Genomic DNA, 17,789 nt, shown 5'->3' with positions numbered 1-17,789 from the left:
GACGGCCTTTTTCGTGGCAAGAAATTTTCGCGAATTGCCTCTTGCGTTCAATGCATATAATGTAGATAAGAAATTTCGCGTGCATTTTAATTTCGCGAATCTTGGCGCTCGCGAAATTCGCGAAATTAAAATGCACGCGAACATTTCTCGTTTTACAGTATATCAATACACATATAATTATACATTGCAGATGCAATAATAGTCACAAAATTTCATTTTTACGTCGCACAAAATACAATCAACTTCTCACAAGTCAATCTCAACAGGACTGAGGAAAATGCATTGACTTAGGGCATAATCGACTTCTGTGGGTACAGAAGAAGAACATACGTAAGACTACATGTGTAAATTGTGACTTTTCATTTTCAATGACTTCGCTGATTATTCAACACATGCATTTAGCAATTTAGGTGGAGTTGACTATAAGTGAAAATGTCCACATTGCATAAATGTCCACTTTTACAGTAAATGAAGATGGTGGAAGTGAGATTGATGTGAGACAAGGATGGAAAGACGACCTCACCTCTGCCTTCATGGCCCTCTCTTGGTACACCCTCTCCTCCTCCTCCTTCTCTCTCCTCAAGGTCTGGTTTGCTACTTCCATCTCATTCCTCCCCTCTTCAGACTTCTCCAGCTCAGCCTCAAGCTGGTTACATCGAGCCTCCGTCCTGCTCAGGTGACCCTCAGAGTCTGCCAGCCTTGCTTCCAGCTCCCGATTCTTCGCCATCAGGTTCTTAGACTGCTGGTACAGGGTCTTGTGCACACTTTTGTCTGTCTTTGCACTTTCCTATGGGCAAGTACACGGGAAAGAAAACTATTTTATATCTAAATATTCTACATCACCTAAAAAAACCTCTTTCTAGACCATCTTTGGCATATCATAATTAGATGTAAAACATCCAAAGTCAATGACATTACAATCTAAATTTCCCTAAAGTCAAACTAACTTGCATTCACTCATTCACAGCATACCCTCAACAAAGATTGCCATCTATATTTTTCATACAGCAAAAAAAAAAATCAGATTTTTCTTTTGTGATACTAAAAATGAATAGACAAAAAGAAGATATGGGAAAAGCATAAGGCGTGAAAAATCAATTTATTTCATAACTCACAACGTCAGGATCCCACTTCATTTCATCATAAAAAAGCAGGGTGCTAAACCAGCAAAGTGGTCTACCTACCTATCCACACAAGAGAAAACTGCCAATGATACTGACCCTATGTAGTTCACCCTAGGTGACTAGCAATAGTAAGCAAATGGCATCAACCAAGCACATTGTGTCATACAAAGAATAAGAAAGAACAGATTCAATGGACCACCAAAAGAAGCGTGATTTTAAAATATACCTTTCTACAAAAGACACAATATACCTTCATGACTTTAGTAAGCTTGGGTTAGGGTTAGCTTTGCATTGGCCATGAACATGTGCTTTGACAAGCTGATATATTATTGGCAGAGAATGATAAGGGTGTTAAGTTGCCACTAAAGCCATAGTGTTTGAGGCACCCTAACACCCTTATCATTATCAGCTGATATACTTGTTATACATGTGTATTTCATATCATTAATATTACCATTCTCCTCAATGAACTCTTTCTAATGATTCTGAACAGAATTTCTTCCGACAGTCACTAACCCTTAGATTGGAGATTTCAGCACGAAGCATCTTCTTCTCATTCCCCCAAGTCTCTGTGAGTTGTATGTGTGTGTCCTTGAGGGCGCTGTACTCAGTCTGTATGAACTCCAACTCCCTGATTCGCCTGTTGGTAAGATGAAGTTCAACAAAGTGGAAAATGGATCTAAATTTCAAACAATTCCATGCAATAATCATTGTATGCTGAATGGAACATCAGGAAGATGGGAAGCTCAGATTACAATCATACTTCTCTTCCACAGATCTACCTTCAACTCTTTATGTGCCATGGTAGAAACCCCCCTACGTGCCACATTATTCTGAGACAAAAACATAGTCATGATTTAACCCTAAAAAGACTGGGGGGGGGGGCCTAAAAGGCCCCCCCCTCGACATTTCGCGCGATTACTCTGCAACACGCAATGCTCTCGCCGCGATGCTCTACGACTTTTTTCTTTCGAGTTTCCCGCACATTTTGACGCCAAATTTGTGACGCCCAGGGGTACGGTTCTGAAGTTACATAACTTTTTGTACATGCACGTGAGACCGAAAATGGCTCAAAAATGTGATTTTGTGTACAAAGTCAATGCAAATTGAGTTTTTTCACATGGTTCATATAAATATGCTTATTTTTACTCTCAATGACTAGAATTAATTTGTTTTAGTAGTATTATGCTTCAAAAAGTTTCTGCCACAAATTTTGTTTAAAAAAACAGCAAAAACAAAAGGTCGAAAAAACAAGGAAATACAGAAGAAATTCATAAAACAATAAAATAAATAAGAAATTAATTTTGATACCGAATTTTTTTTCAAGTACATTTGCGAAGAATGCCACAAAGAATAATTAGACCAAAAATGAGCACTTTTGGAGCTTTATTTACTGATTTAGATCAAAGAGTCTGATTTCTCGCATAAATTAGCATAATTAATCAAAATAAAATAAAAGAAGACTATTTTGGAAAATTTAAATATACGTTCTTGTAGATTACATCGCACACTACCATTGTGCAAATTTTCGCGGCGATCGCGCAATCCATGGCCGAGATCTTAGGGGGGGGGGGGGGCCCTTTAGGCCCCCCCCCCAGTCTTTCAAGCTACCAAAATAGCCCAGTCTTTTTAGGGTTAAGAAAACATTCTGGTTCTCAAATCTGTGTAAATTTTATAGATTTCTGTTAAGCTTGACATTTGGTGAACAAAGTTGTAAAAGAAATGCCAGGCTTTGCTTTGATGCAAATATATGGTTTCAAATGACCATGTGAGCTACATTATTCTAAAAGGCATGACGTTTGCACACAAAACAGTGATTTCAACTTACAAATCCCACGCAAATCCAGTTCGGAACACCGCTTGCTAGTCAACCACCACATAAAATGCAAGCTTTTTGTGAGAAAAACAAAATCGCAAGGAACGTTTTTAATCTATAGTGGCATTTGGCGATTTATCGATCGGTTTGGGCGTGTTTGTGCGTTTGAGCAGAATATGCAAAGTTGGCACGCCGTCGACTGAGCCGGGTGTGCGAACGTGGCACATAAAGAGTTAACAACAATACAATATCAAACAAGCTGTTAGTGCTGAATACATTCAGTCATTTTTTTCATGGCTTTACAAATATTATAGAAAATAAGTCCTTAATCTACACAAACTAAAGTACTGTAAAACGAGGAATGTTCGCGTGCATTTTAATTTCGCGAGCGCCAAGATTCGCGAAATTAAAATGCAGCAAAATTTGTCTAAACAATATGCATTAAATTTCATGCCACGAAAAGAGCCGTCGGCTCCAATTCCCGAAAATTTCATGCTGTGAATATATATCTTACAGTACTTTAATAACGATAAAAAAGACATCACTAACTTGTCATGGTTCAAATATGTACTTCTTAAGTAATTTCCTTGAAGTGTCTATGGTTATATAGTGACTGAAAATGACGTTGGGAATACTCCAAACTTGTGATTGTACAGTGTAAGTTGTGATGAACACTGTATATGCTGTTATTTTCGTGTACAGATATTTTCGCGAATGAGGTCATAGACATGAATGCATATGGAGACATTTTTTAGTGTGTTGTTAAATTCGCAATCCAACTGAGATTCACGAAATTCACAAAAATTAAACCTTGCGAAAATGATAGGTTATACAGTAGCATTCAGAAGTTTACAAAGCTTTTTCACAGACCACTAATTTCAAACACTTAGTCAATTCAGTTTCCATGCTTGTTGAGTACGGAGTAACAGATGATTTAGTTTTTGTTGTATGAGTATATTCTGTATACGCCATATATTCCGTGGGGTTTTTATATGTGACTTTCGTAAGCAGATATCAACGCTGATCCCGACAAACGTCAGGTGCACATGCACATGTAAAGGTATGCAGTACACAGTACATGAACAAGGTGCTTGATAATACTGTACTCTACATTCAAAAATTTAACCACTCTCAAAACTATTGGAAGTCCAAATTCACAAAAGACAGAGAAATTAATAAACAAATGAATAAACAGACAAATAAAAAAAAATAAGCAAACAAATAACCAGGCATATAAACAGACACACCAAACAGAAACAGAAAACATACATAATAAAGAGAAACTCACTCTTCATACTGGTAACATTTGCTAGTCTCTTCCTCCAGTCTCTTTATCAGATCTTTTCTGCTTTCTTCCATTCTTTCCTTCTCAAGCAGATTATTCTTCAGCTGATCAATCTCATCCTGTGAATAGACAGATCATTTTGTAGTTTGCCATCATAAGTGTAGGATACCGATAGTTGTACATGCGATTGCCTCACTATTGCACATTTATCATGCAAAAGGATTCTCACATGACCATTAACTCACAAATATTTGGATGTACAGTATTATACCCACAGAGTATTACATACTTATATCGAGACATACTATAAAGCATAGAAACAGAATCTTTAACCTATCATGCCGTTAGTTAATCATTCCTTTCATATTAAAGCTTTGTCGTGTAGGATTTTAGGTTAAACAGTTTCATAGAGGGGTGGGAATGGTGTCCTAACCTTGAGATATTGCCTTTCCCCTTTCATGCAGACTTCTCTCCGTGCCAAAAGTTGCCGATCCTGATTGCCTTTTCTCTGTGACAGCTCTAGCTGAATAATGCTCTCTTGCAAAGTTTTCTACATTTACGGAGGAAATAACAAGGTGATTGCCAAATAGTTTATCTTGCGCAATATGAAACAATGTGGAATTAGTCACATGAGGAGACAACCCCCCCCCCCCCCCCATGATGAAATGAAAAGAAATTTGGCATGGATGCCAAGTGACTCAAGCTAAATCAACACATGGAATTTCATACCTGTCATCATACATTCATTACTTTTAAATCAAATCAAAATCAAATTTAAATTAAAGCACCATGAGCTGAAAGGTGGACCTTTGTGCTATACAAGTAGCCACTATTATTACTATTATTATTAATTTGTGATATCATTATTATTAAATTACTAATCTAGTATGCAATATCCACATTTTTCAGGCCTCATGGGTTTCTCACATTATATCTGCAAGTAAATTTATTCAATTTTTTTTTATTACTTTTGACATCCATTCAATTTCTTACTGTTTGTGTTACATTCTCTTTTTTTTTATTTGTTCTGCAAACACAATAACAACAGAAGATATGTATACAAGCATTCAACAAATCATGCTGGATGTGACTATATTGGATAAAGGAGAGGATAAATGATCATGTAAATCATGGCATTTGTATGAATAGGGGATTCCACCCCTCCCTAGGCCTCACAGTGTCAACAGAAGAGAAGACTTGTTACATTTATCAAGTTGCCCCAAGAAGGGCAGAGAAGTCTGCACATACAGTTGCTATTTCTGGGGCCATCCAATGAACATGACCCTTTTTTATGGACAATTTATTAAAGATGAAAAATGAAATGAATGACATTCCCCCTACTACATATGAAGATAGGAACATGAGAAAGCTACAAACGAAAAATCATATAAAACACAGATTGATAATGACATGTGCTCAAACTGAATGAATAAGTTGTGAATGCAGAAGTTGTTTAACTGAATGCTTCAACTTGGTTCGAGGGGGTTTCACGAGGGACTTTGGTTGCACGTACACACAAATTCGAAGCATGTCTTTTTCAAAAACATGCATTTTGCAGCAGGAGATTTTGCTTGCTGCAGGTAAAATGTCATTGATGATTAAAGGGATGGCATAGCTTTGGTTGGGATGGGGCTTCAGGTTTCAAACTTTTTTGTGAGATACTGAGAAATCTTTTATGAAATGTGAAAGAGCATGCAACATCCATAAACCAAAAAAACAAACAAACAAAAAAACACCCAAGAAACCACACCCAAGAAACGTTACCCCCCAAACCACAACCAAGAAACTACACCCAAGAAACTGCAATCAAGAAACCATACCCATCAAAGCACACTCAATAAACCACTCAACAAACCACACCCAAGAAACCAAACCAAAGAAACCACATCCAACAAACGATATCCCCAAAACCACACCCACGAAACCACACCCAAGAAACTGCAATCAAGAAACCATACCCATCAAAGCACACTCAATAAAGCACACTCAACAAACCACACCCATCAAAGCACCTACCTGAAGCTGTTCCATCTCTTGCTCCATCTCAAATACGTCCAGAGTTGTGTTGGTTCCAAACGTTCTTGTGTTGGTTGCAGGGGAGGGCGGCCTTTTCTCCATCCATGCATTAAACCTCTCCTCGTACATCTGCTTCCAGTAATCCTCTGACCGTGGATCAAGTTTGGCAACTGCACTTTGTGTGTCTTTTTCAGGGGTGGCAGCCACAGCAACAGCCTTGGTTGTTTCTATTGCAGCTGCAGCATCAGCCTCGGCCCTTCTAGCTGCAGGATGCTCCTCCCAACGAGCCAAAGTACCAGGAGGACGACCCATATAACCATGAAAAGATGAATCACTACTGGTATCTTCTTCCTCATCAGAACTGACATCAACAGTCTCGATCAAATCTGTTGTAGTCACAGCCTGGTCACCCTCCTGGTCATCAGCCCTGCCCCAAACAGCCAGACTCGAGACATCTTCAACAGGCGTGTCACCACCAGTGTCTTCCTTTTCATCACTGATGCCAGGACTAGATATAGGTAGAAAATCATCAGCCTCAGTCTGATCACCCAGTCTGTCTGTACTGGACTTTTCCTCTGGTGGTTTAATGTCACTGCTACGAGTGATGGGACTGACACCATCCTCCTTGCTTGCTACCGCCGTGTTCTCAGTTGAAGCACTATTCCCCACTCCTTCTGTACCCCGGGTAGGACCATCAACAGGTGGCTGACTAGGAGCTGTTCTTGGCTCATCAAAGGATTCCTCCAGTTTTCTGTCTGAAGTTTGGACACTACCACCATGAGAATAGCTTGAGCTACAACTCTTAACACTAGTGTTTTTACATGGGTAGGAATCAACAGATATGGGATATATTTCATTGTCCATAGATAAGCATATTTCTGGCTCGTTGGTGGTATTAGTCGCATCAGAGGGGATTGTGGTATCTTTCGTCTCAGAGGATTCAGCAGACTGGAAATCTTGTTCATGGCTTGATGCTGTAGGGAAGTCTTGTTCAGTGACAGTGGTACCAACATTGTCCTCTTTACTTGGGATTCCAGGCTGTGAAACATGGCTATCAGGCAGGGGAGTGTCCTCCACAGGAGATGGCATCTCATTGCTGGAGGATACTGAAAGATGAGTTGGTTGGACATTCTGGCTGGCATCTGACTGGCTGTCATCTGTGGCATCAATACCATCGCCGTGTTCAGATTGAGGCTGTTCTCTTTCTAGAGAACTATCTGGACTGGAGCCATCTTCACTCTGATCCTGGTCCTGCTCGTCCGACATAGCAGTGTCTTTGTCTTTAATCATCTCTGTTGCTGCTATGGCAGCAGATTCCTCTGGGTTTTCATTCTTTCCCTCCATCACCACCGTCTCCTGGATACCCTTCTCCTTGACATCGTCTGCGTCGTTCTCCTCTCTTTCAACCACCTCCTCATTCTCCTCTTTTTCCTTCTCCTCTTCTATCTCATCTTCCATCTTTTTCTCCTTCTCCTCTTCCTCCTTCTCTTCTTCCTCTGTCTTCTCCTTGTTCTCCTCCTCCCCCTTCTCTTTGTACTCGTCCTCCTCTTCATCCTCCTCCTCCATATCATCATCATCACTTTCCACGAAGTCCTCTCTGGAGTGCTCTTTGGAGTTCCAGTGGTCCTCCCAATGAAAGTCATCATCATCGATGGCATCAGTCTTCCCAAACTCTGTCTCCACCTCACCCACACTTATTGTCAAAGGACTTGACTCTGCTCCTTCTTCCTCTACAAGTGTGGAATTTGTCGGTGGATCTTGAAGGTCAGACACTTCCTGTTCAGTGTCGGCTTCTTCCAAATCGTCATCGTTTTCCTCCTCAGACTCTTCTCCGTCTCCATCACTGTCATCCTCCCTGTCAGATTCATCATCGCTTTCGTCGCTGCTCTCTGCATCATACATGTCATCAAATGAGTCGAGTTGCTGCATGGGTCTGTAACCACCTTCCCTTGGGACAAAAGGCTGAACGTTTGGATTGAGGGAGGAGTTACTGAGGGTTGTGCTTTCTGACATTCCTGAAAGATTGTGCCGACTAGGGTCAGGATCTAATTCAGCCAGCTCACGACATGTTCGCTCATCCCGTAAAAGGCTGGCATACCTGCCTATGAGCACAATATCCTGAGCACGACACAGGAAGGTCTCTAGCCCTCCTTCCTTTAGGATAAGCTTCTTATGTTCAAAGGGCAGCTTTATGAACCATGATATCAGGATGGGGTCTTTCAGGTGCAGGGGACCACGGGACTCAAACAAATCCTTCAAATTCCTGAAAGAAAGGATTACAAAATTCAAATGTTTCTCTTCACACAAAAGGTTTCTGACACCATGAACAATGTACAAAATTCACTCTTAGAAGAGTTTGAATATCAAACAATATGTGGCACCAGTTATCTTGGCTTACAACCACAAATGAAATCACTCAATGTAATGTAAAGTGCCAAAAGCAAAAAAGAAAATAAAATGCTAGAGATTTTAAAAGAGACGGGCAAACAATAACTTTATCACTGCACTGGTGATAATCACAGAGTGAATGACATAAAGCAACTAGAGCAATAAGTGTTGCAAGCAGTCCCCATCTCCTCGATGATTACTGTGTATTTGATACTTTTGGTCATTGTCTCTGGTTTTAAAAATGAAGGTTACAGACACGATTCTGTAACAGAAGAGGAAGAAAGAAATGTTAATTCATCAAATTCATTTAGATAGTGCATCTTTATTTACATAAACAAAAAACTTCCTTGTGACAGTGCAACTCTACAATGGTACTAAGACACGATTGACTCGCAAGTCAACAACTCTCAGTCACTTCTTTTATGATTAAAATGTGCAAAGAAACTTCTAAATTAGAGCACTCAACCAGGGCTCAACATTGACTTTTTGTCTGGGGGCACGTTTGGGACACTACAATCATCAAATCTGAAATTTTGGTGGCCTAGAAAGATATGAAGTGGCCAGAAATAAAAGCAAAAAGTAACAACTCATTTGAAATCTAAGTAGCCCGAACAGTCCACCAAAAGATATTTGGTGGCCTGACACCAATTTTAGTGGCCCCGGGACACTGCTAATGTTGAGCCCTGACTTAGCACATGTTGCAAATTTGGAACTGATTGACAAATTGCCCTACCTCAACAAAAGAATTTCATGAATTTGCAACACAGATGTTAATTGCATTATATTCATATCCTCATTGTCCCATGCTATGTCACTACTCTTCATCATCTGTATTCTTCTATGGCCTTATTAGTTTGAACACCTGGTACTGTCACTAGTACCAGTATAAGGTTCTCAACGATGAAGAAAAGACATTCTCATTATCCCTACATTTAGACGATCCCCCACTTTGCGGGGGCAGTTTGGAGAGTTTTACGGTCGATCGTCCACAAGTACATTGAAATCCCCCGCTGAAAGGGGGACAAAATCATGGCTGGTGGTTTCAGCCGAGTGTTAGTTCACCATACACGTGGTGCTGTATGGTGCGTGATTGCAAATTTATACGATTGCCACGTGTACAGTGCCTGATTGCCTAACAACATTTCTAGCATGCGCACTTCCGAGGAAAACAGCTGCGCGAGAAATAAAGGTCAGTCCCCCGCCAGAATTTTGTTGCTGGACTTGACAAGCTTGCCAAGAATTTCCAATCGAGCGTTCATCCGATGGGATTGCCAGGGAAAGTCCTGGCAAACGGGACATTCCCCGCTTTGCGGAGAATCGTCTGAATGCAGTAATAATAGTCTTCATGATGGCATGCAGCTGTTATTTACACATGCATAATCAAACATTCACCTAAAGACCTCGAGTAATTGAAAGTCTAACAAATAACTATATATACAAAATTGTATCATCAAATTTGAGTCCCTACAGTTGATTCAAACTGTTTTGCCTTGTACATGAAGGCAGTGAATGAGAGAGTGCATTGAGAAAAAAATCATTCACTAAGGGAATTAGCCTTGACTGTTTACGTGTCTTTTACGATTGACACATAAAAGATAAAGGCACATCCTTGTTAAATCAGCAAATCACTCACAGTTGTTGCCAATGCCTGTAAATGACCATGATGTTTAACCTGTCAGATAAGTTCAGAGTATACTCGGGCAGAGGTCTAAGGGAAACATGTGTTATAGCAAAATCAGCTTGTCCTCAACAGGTTAATATTTCAAATTACTCAATCATCAAGTCTAATTGCACTTCCACGGCAATACCAGTATCAGGATGGTCAGTAAAATAATCCTGGTAATATTACCCTCCCTCCCCTTCTGGAGAGAGAGGGAAAAAATCCAATCACCTTGTCGCTATGAATGCCAGTGCACTCATCCTGTAATTTGGTCAAGCATGCAACTCACCAAAATAGACTCCTGACCTACCTTTCGTATTTTAGAGAGAAAAATTCATCTCATACTCTACACATATAGCAACACATACTTACATCACAGCTATGATCTACAAAGAATTATGACTTGAATCACACTTCAAAGCCTTTGTAGCAGACTAGCCATAATGCACAGAACAGTGAGAGTTACTCGGTAAGTTCGTTACTTCTCAGACAAAAGTAACAGGAGTAGATCAAAGCCTCACATTTTCAAGCGACTTTCAAATACATAATTGTACATTGTACCTATAGATAATTTGCATCCTACCCTTACAACATATCAGAATGTATGGAATAAATGACAAGACATTTTAATTACAAGGAGACAAGTACAATGTTAATATGTTACCACATGACACAAAACAAACACATTACCTGCCTGTGAAGGAGTGGTTATATACACTATGAACATACATGTATACACAAAATCTAATCTAATCTAATATAATATAATCTGATATAATCTTATTTTGCATAAACACATGATTATATGTGCACTCTCTGGCATTAGAATCTGCATACATTCTATTTGGTAGATAAAATAATAATACTATGCTATTAAACAATACGTCATAAAGCTGAACAGAGGTAAAGTGATTATCGCCAAGCAGGGCAGCTACCAAGGAAGGAAAGCGTTTTCCAGTTGGTATGCCCTTGTCATGAACTCCATGCTGTAGTCACTTTGGCTCATTTTGCTAACAATTCTTGATGCTAGCAGCATAAACAAGCAATGTGTTTTCCTGTTACCTTGTGGTAAACATGTTTTGAACTCTTAAAGGTCCTGTTTACCTTTGGGAGCAGTGTTTCAAAACTTGTTCAAAATATCACATGTGATGCATACAATGTATGTGTAGGTCTCTTGTATGACAAAACATACTACCATTATAATTTTCACAATAAAGCCTAAAATATTAGGAGATATCAGTATTTTTCTCATTAAACCATAACTGTAGACAGTTTAGTCTGGAAACATTTTTATTACAACAATTGTTCACATTTTGTGCATTTCAGAACACTTAAAAAGATTATATGGATTCAAACTTCTACAGTGGTTGTTTCTATCGACAACTTACATATTACAACTTTTTTAAAGCACTAATGCTCGGTTTTTGTTTCATCTGCAAATGATAAATTATGCCTTTAATATGATTCATGCACCAATTGGCACACAGGCTAAAGTTCTTCCTTAGATGATTAGCACAGTCATCTTAAAACTACATGTTAACCCTTTCCATGCCACTGAGTAAGAGGTGCACAAAGCTATCACACATACCTGTGAACAGGAAATTAATCTGCCACACAGAGGGTTAATGACTAGAGATTACTTGATCTCCATAATTCCCTGTGTCACTTTGACTGGGGCACACTGATACACCTGACTGAGCTTGCTTACTTTACGTAAGGCTACATTTTAGGATCGATTACTGAATGTAGATGACAAAGTTTGGTTAGTTGGGCTAAGTCCATGGGCACGTAAATGGTTAAACATATACATTAATACACTATACAAAACAACTTGAACGACACAACAAAGACACAAAACATGCAAAACTTAATTTTCTGTGTTATGAAGCATCTATTGTGGTTATTCTTGTAAAAGATGCCTTTTAAAAATAAATATTTCAGATAAATTTTTTTTTGCTGATTCTTGATTTCAGTAGGTACAACTCTCCATGACCACCCTCGCTGAAGGACTATCAAACCTTCATCAAATATCTTTTTTTCTTTGCCCTCATATCATAACCTTTAGAATGCATGCTTCAATCAGAAATCATTAATCTTGACCTCAAGGACACATCTTTCACCCCCTTGAAACAAAGGAAATATTTTCCAATACATTTGTAAGCTCTCACCCAAATCACTCTCATCAGACTCTACTAGCTGAAGTTTGAAAAATACATTTCTAGCCAAGGTTTGGTGACCTTTCACTTTGAAGCTTCAGTTTTTACCCACATGGTTTTGCTGTGATGCTGACTGCAACAATTCCCCCCTCCCACTTCCATGACACCTCATGAGACACCCACTAAACTATTGTAACTACTAACAAAGGAACTCTATAAACAGCATATTTCCTCTAGAAACCTTGCAACATTCATAACGTTGGTTCCATCTTTGATATATACGAAGCGTGTCTCTGAGATGCCAGGCTCATGTACGGTAGTATCTGGTCGATGGTACAGTGGTATAGTGATTTGGTTAGCCCCATAGAGGCGGCTCCTGCAAACGGGTGAATATCATCGGCCCACTGGGCCAGGGAGGGCCAGTTTATACCCTGGCCTCAGCCCTAGGACCACCTGTCGTGGTAGTAGTCATGGTAGTACTCACAGGTAGAGTGCCATCCTCCGGCTCTCCTCCTCCTCCTCATCCTCCTCCTTGGAGACACCAAACGATGCCTCAAGGTTGGCAGCTGCTTCCTTGAGGTGCTCTGGTATGGCGAAGGGCCGGTCCTCAGGCAGTGACACCGCTAACGTTGACTGCCATTTTCTGCAGATTGGAAGTCAAGGTAAGACAATTTAGACACTGATTGTAACCAGGGAAACATGCACTTCTGGTATTTATTGTTAGAAACAAAAAGATTAATAAAACAACCTTAGGACGGAAGATGGATTGACATAAAGAAGTTTGTATGTCTCTCAAGAGAACACTATCGGTACTCTACAAGTGTCACACATCACAGAAAAAAAAAAAAAAAAATAGAAAAGCACTCTGACAGCGCACACGTCCGCCAAGCAGCTACTTTCCACCGATGATCTTGCTCTTCCATGGAGATCAGGGATTTCCATCCATACGTATGCATGCTGAAAAATCGTCCGATTTCCCAATATAACAGCCTTGATTTCCCAATATAAAAGCCTTTGCTATGTCAAAAACCCTCAGCTGCGAGGCGTGACTCGCCCTTTAGTGCATGTATGAAAACCTCAAAAATGCTCAGCTTGAACTTCCAAGTTCATTGACCCTACCTGCCAGAATATCGAAAATCCTTCATGACATCGATAAAAATTTTCATATCACTACCAAAATTGAATCATCTGTTCCTTGTGTGACATTTTCAACATTTTCTGCAGGTTTCATCCAAATTTGTGCACACCTTTTTGAGTTATTTTGCACACGGACAAACAAACAAACAAACCAACGGTAATGAAAACATAACCTCCTCCCTCAGTTGAGGTAATAATGTAAAACAGACTGGAACAGAAGGCTAGTGAACACACCTGTTGATGTTCTCCAACTCCTCAGCGTTCTCTGCTCCATACAGACGTCTATTCTCCTCCTCAAACTCGAAAGCCATGAACTCATTGAGGTCATTCACCTGCAGTGGTTGAATATGAAGGAAAATCAACATGCAAACAAGAAACATGTAATAACCACCACAAACCCATCAGCACAAAACACATCAAAAATATGATTACCTAAGAATGTGGCTTATACTTCAGGGCAATTGTTCTTAAATAAATCCAGACATCTAAAAATCTTGGTTCTACAAAATTCTGAAGTAATCAATTTTTATCTTTTTGTTGACCAGCAAACAGGGATCCATTGTAAGGTCTATCCTGGCTATGAAGACCAAACCAGCAAGGCTTAATTCAGTATTTATCATGTCAAGTTCTATTAATGTTTAAACTTAATATCATACTTGTATACAACAGTCCATCACTCATTTCAATCAGAGAAGAGTCAAAATCTTCCTTCACAATTTAATTAACTCATGATTATTGTGGAAATCAATGCACCCTCTTGGTCCCTTTCTTACACTCAGACTGACTAAACTTCTACAAACTTGAGGCATGGTAAACCTGATATCATCAGGACATCTGCTACACCACCAATACTGTACATCCCATGCTGTTGCCATGCCTGTCATTATTTCACACATATTATAACCATTCAATCTACCTCGCCCCCTAAATCAGGAGTCATCTGGTCAGCTTAAAACTACATGACAGTGAGAAATTCTGACAAATTTCCATGAATGACACGCTTATACTTTATGCGGCACATTTTTTTTTTTCATATAGCATAATATTTTGTGAGTCAGAACGTAAAAGATAATTTCATGAGTGGTGTATTTTGCAATTGAGAACCACAGAAAAGAAATGAGAAAAGAGGGTACTACTCCTATCAAAGAGAAAGTTAGTCATTTCCCAAATTTGAAATCATGAGTGTACACCATTTTTGTTAGAGGGAAGCAATGTTTTTTAGAGTTGTTGATTTCTCTAAGGTCACCTGACTCACAAAATTCTCAAAATAACAACACCACAAAATATATGCCATATACAGCATACAAAGAAATTGAATTGTGCAACCACAACAGGCACAACATACAATCTATGATTCAATTGTACTTACCGGTCTGTACTTCTTGGGCTTACTTTTAGACTTTTTGGGCTGCGAAAGAGGAATAAGAAATGAAAAGATGGTCATGTTCTGTCCACAATGAAGAATTCCTACCTTTCATAGCCAGTAGTATGAGAGTTGACTTCTTATATGACTGATTGGTGAGAACCATCAGGAAAATGCTTAGTGGACCTGCTTAATTTATTTCCATTTTGTTTCATTTGTTCCATTTATTTCAACAGGAGTTGAAACCTTACAACTGGCAAACCTTAAACCTGGCAACCTTACCTTTTCTGAATTCACACTCAACATGACACATTAAGACAGATCTCTAGTCACAACCCATAACCCTTTACCCTAGCTTGAGTCAAAATCTTTAAGGTTCCAGCTCTACACTAAACCTGTATGAACAGTCACAACCCGTACAAATCTTATACCACCCACAATTCTTTGCCAATCTTAACCCCCTTTTCATTACCCAACTACCACCCCAACTCGGATCTTGATGGTGTATCTCTAATTCTACATCCACACTCTCAATCCTAACCTTTAGTCTGTCATATCCCCGCCATCAAATCCAAATCCAGCCCTGATAACAAACTCATATGTTCTATTCTCACCACCAGTCTGCATCTCAACTCCCATTCCTAATCCAAACCTTTACTGCTGAGCCTCATTCTACTCTTGAAACTACAGCAATAATCTTACATTCCAAATCTCCAGCTTTATCCTACGCACAATTCCAACTCTGACTCCAATTCCTTATCCTAACCCAAAGAAGTAATCCCAAACCACCTGAAGTCATGTCTCTGGGCAGAATACAGAATAATAATAATAATAATAATTGCATTTATATGGCGCTTCATACTGACGTTTCTAAGCGCACTTTGCTACTCATACAAATAGACTAGAAAACACAATAACATTAACAAAATCAGCGTTAACAGTGACAAAAGAAGAAGAAGAAAAAAATTACAACTGATTAAACAGGTGAGTTTTAAGAAAAATTTAAGAACAAAAGTAACTGTAAAGAACAGAGCATCCCATAGACTGGACAGACATGGAAACAATGACAGACAAGAAATACCTTCTCCTCTTCAATAATATCATCTCTCTTCAAGACATAGGTGGCTTCAGGCTTTGGCTCCAAGTCTTCTTCCCCTCCCATGGCTCCACCCACAGCTCCACCCACAGCTCCGCCCACAGCTCCGCCCACAGCTCCACCCTCCGCTCCGCCCACCGTCCCAGCTTCCAGGGTAGACTGGTTCTTGCTGCTATCAGAGGAATGGGTGCTGTCAGCATCAGAGACCGTCCGCACCCTTGAAACCTGAGATGGCTTACCGGTATCACCTGATGGGATAATGACAGATCATTCATCATCTGATGCAAAAATGGTTACCATGGTTACCGACAGATTTCTACTACAACACTCCATGAGCTCACAGGAGCTTTAAGATCTGGTATCAGGGTACTTGTCCTACCATGCTAAATTATTTGGAAGTACAAATTATAGGTGAGATTTGTGCTTCACCTGAAACAAGGGAACCACTCTTGGTTACTACTATCTCACTGAAATGCACACAGCTTGGATTGATATGTTGATGAACACAGAACACATCTCACACAAATATATATTGTATACCATGTATCTAAGACAAAGGGCTAAAGGGACATTCATTTTCAAGACAAATAGACAGCATGTGAATGGAGAAAAAGATTTAACAAAGACAGATTGGAAGCAGCTAGAAGATAAAACACTAAAAATTGGGAGGCAATGGAGAAATGAACAAATAAGACCTAAAGCCATTTGACTGTAGTTCATGGTTGAAATCATATTCCAGCATATGAAAAGCCACTTTGTCATATTCAGAGGAAGTTGATTGATACTTATGTATTGATTTGTAACATTCTCCTCACAAAAGAAATCCTTTAACAATGTGCTTCTGTTCATCATACCAAATTACAGTCATCTCTCTTTCTCTCCTTACAATCAAATCAAATTGTCTTGGACATTCCAGCATATGGAAAGCCATTTTGTCAAATTTAGAGGCAGTTCATTTACAGCAGCAGGTCTGCTGACATAACAGTTCAGAAATGACATTTTCTGCCATGGTCAATGACCTTTGGCCCAATCCTCTTGTAAGATTTCAGTAAGGGAAGCTATCAAGAGAAAGTGAGAGAGGGAGAGGGCAGGAAAGAACAGACTGCAATGACTGCACCATGAAAATAATACAAACTGGTGTAAAGACATGTACAGAGGAGAGTGAAGACACACATAGAGACCAAACTTGTAGTATCTCATCAATTATTAACACATTGAGGACGAGTCCCAAGTATACTCGGGCAGGACGTGTCTATGGGAAATGCCTGTTGAAGCAAAATCAAACCGTCCTCAACGGGTTAAACTCTTGTTATTCACCTTGCTTGGTTGCAACTTTCCCTTCTGGCACCAGACTCCCAGCATCTCCTTGACCTTTCTCTGACCTCTGCTCACCCTGATTCGGCTTCTTGAACTTTTTGTCTTTTCGCTGATCCTTGCGTGATTTCCTGATTAAAAGTGAAACAGAGAAAAAGCTGATTGACCTATAAACTCTTACAGTGTTTTCTGTTACTACCATAGCTTCTGACTTTCCTTTTTTTAACCAATCAGGTAGTTCTAGACACTCATTTTCATGAAGAGGAATAATGAATCCTATAATCCTTATTAAACCAAAAATATTTTTTATGCCCCCCCCCCCCTTTACGCAATTCCTGGATCCGTTCATTTTTGTGTATTGTCTTACACACGTCAAAGGTTAAGTTTTGTTTGGAAGGATCAACTGAATGGTATTGAGACAGCTCAGCAAGAAT

At 39.5% G+C, this 17,789-nt stretch overlaps 1 protein-coding gene across 1 annotated transcript in view; it reads right to left on the bottom strand.

Moving 5' to 3' along the window:
- The window catches only part of LOC140229808 (uncharacterized), an 84,509-nt gene that overhangs the window by 19,018 nt on the left and 47,702 nt on the right, over positions 1–17,789 (bottom strand). The window contains exons 21-30 of the mRNA XM_072310041.1: positions 17,359–17,486; positions 16,027–16,289; positions 14,952–14,990; positions 13,817–13,914; positions 12,930–13,088; positions 6,242–8,504; positions 4,659–4,775; positions 4,229–4,344; positions 1,641–1,764; positions 524–787 (exon numbers count right to left, since the gene is read on the bottom strand). Coding sequence (XP_072166142.1) covers positions 524–787; positions 1,641–1,764; positions 4,229–4,344; positions 4,659–4,775; positions 6,242–8,504; positions 12,930–13,088; positions 13,817–13,914; positions 14,952–14,990; positions 16,027–16,289; positions 17,359–17,486 — 3,571 coding nt within the window. The remainder of the gene's footprint in view (positions 1–523; positions 788–1,640; positions 1,765–4,228; positions 4,345–4,658; positions 4,776–6,241; positions 8,505–12,929; positions 13,089–13,816; positions 13,915–14,951; positions 14,991–16,026; positions 16,290–17,358; positions 17,487–17,789) is intronic.

Source organism: Diadema setosum, chromosome 6 (genome assembly GCF_964275005.1).
Source record: "Diadema setosum chromosome 6, eeDiaSeto1, whole genome shotgun sequence".
Taxonomy (NCBI): Eukaryota; Metazoa; Echinodermata; class Echinoidea; order Diadematoida; family Diadematidae; genus Diadema; species Diadema setosum.
This window is presented reverse-complemented; position numbering and strand designations above follow the sequence as displayed.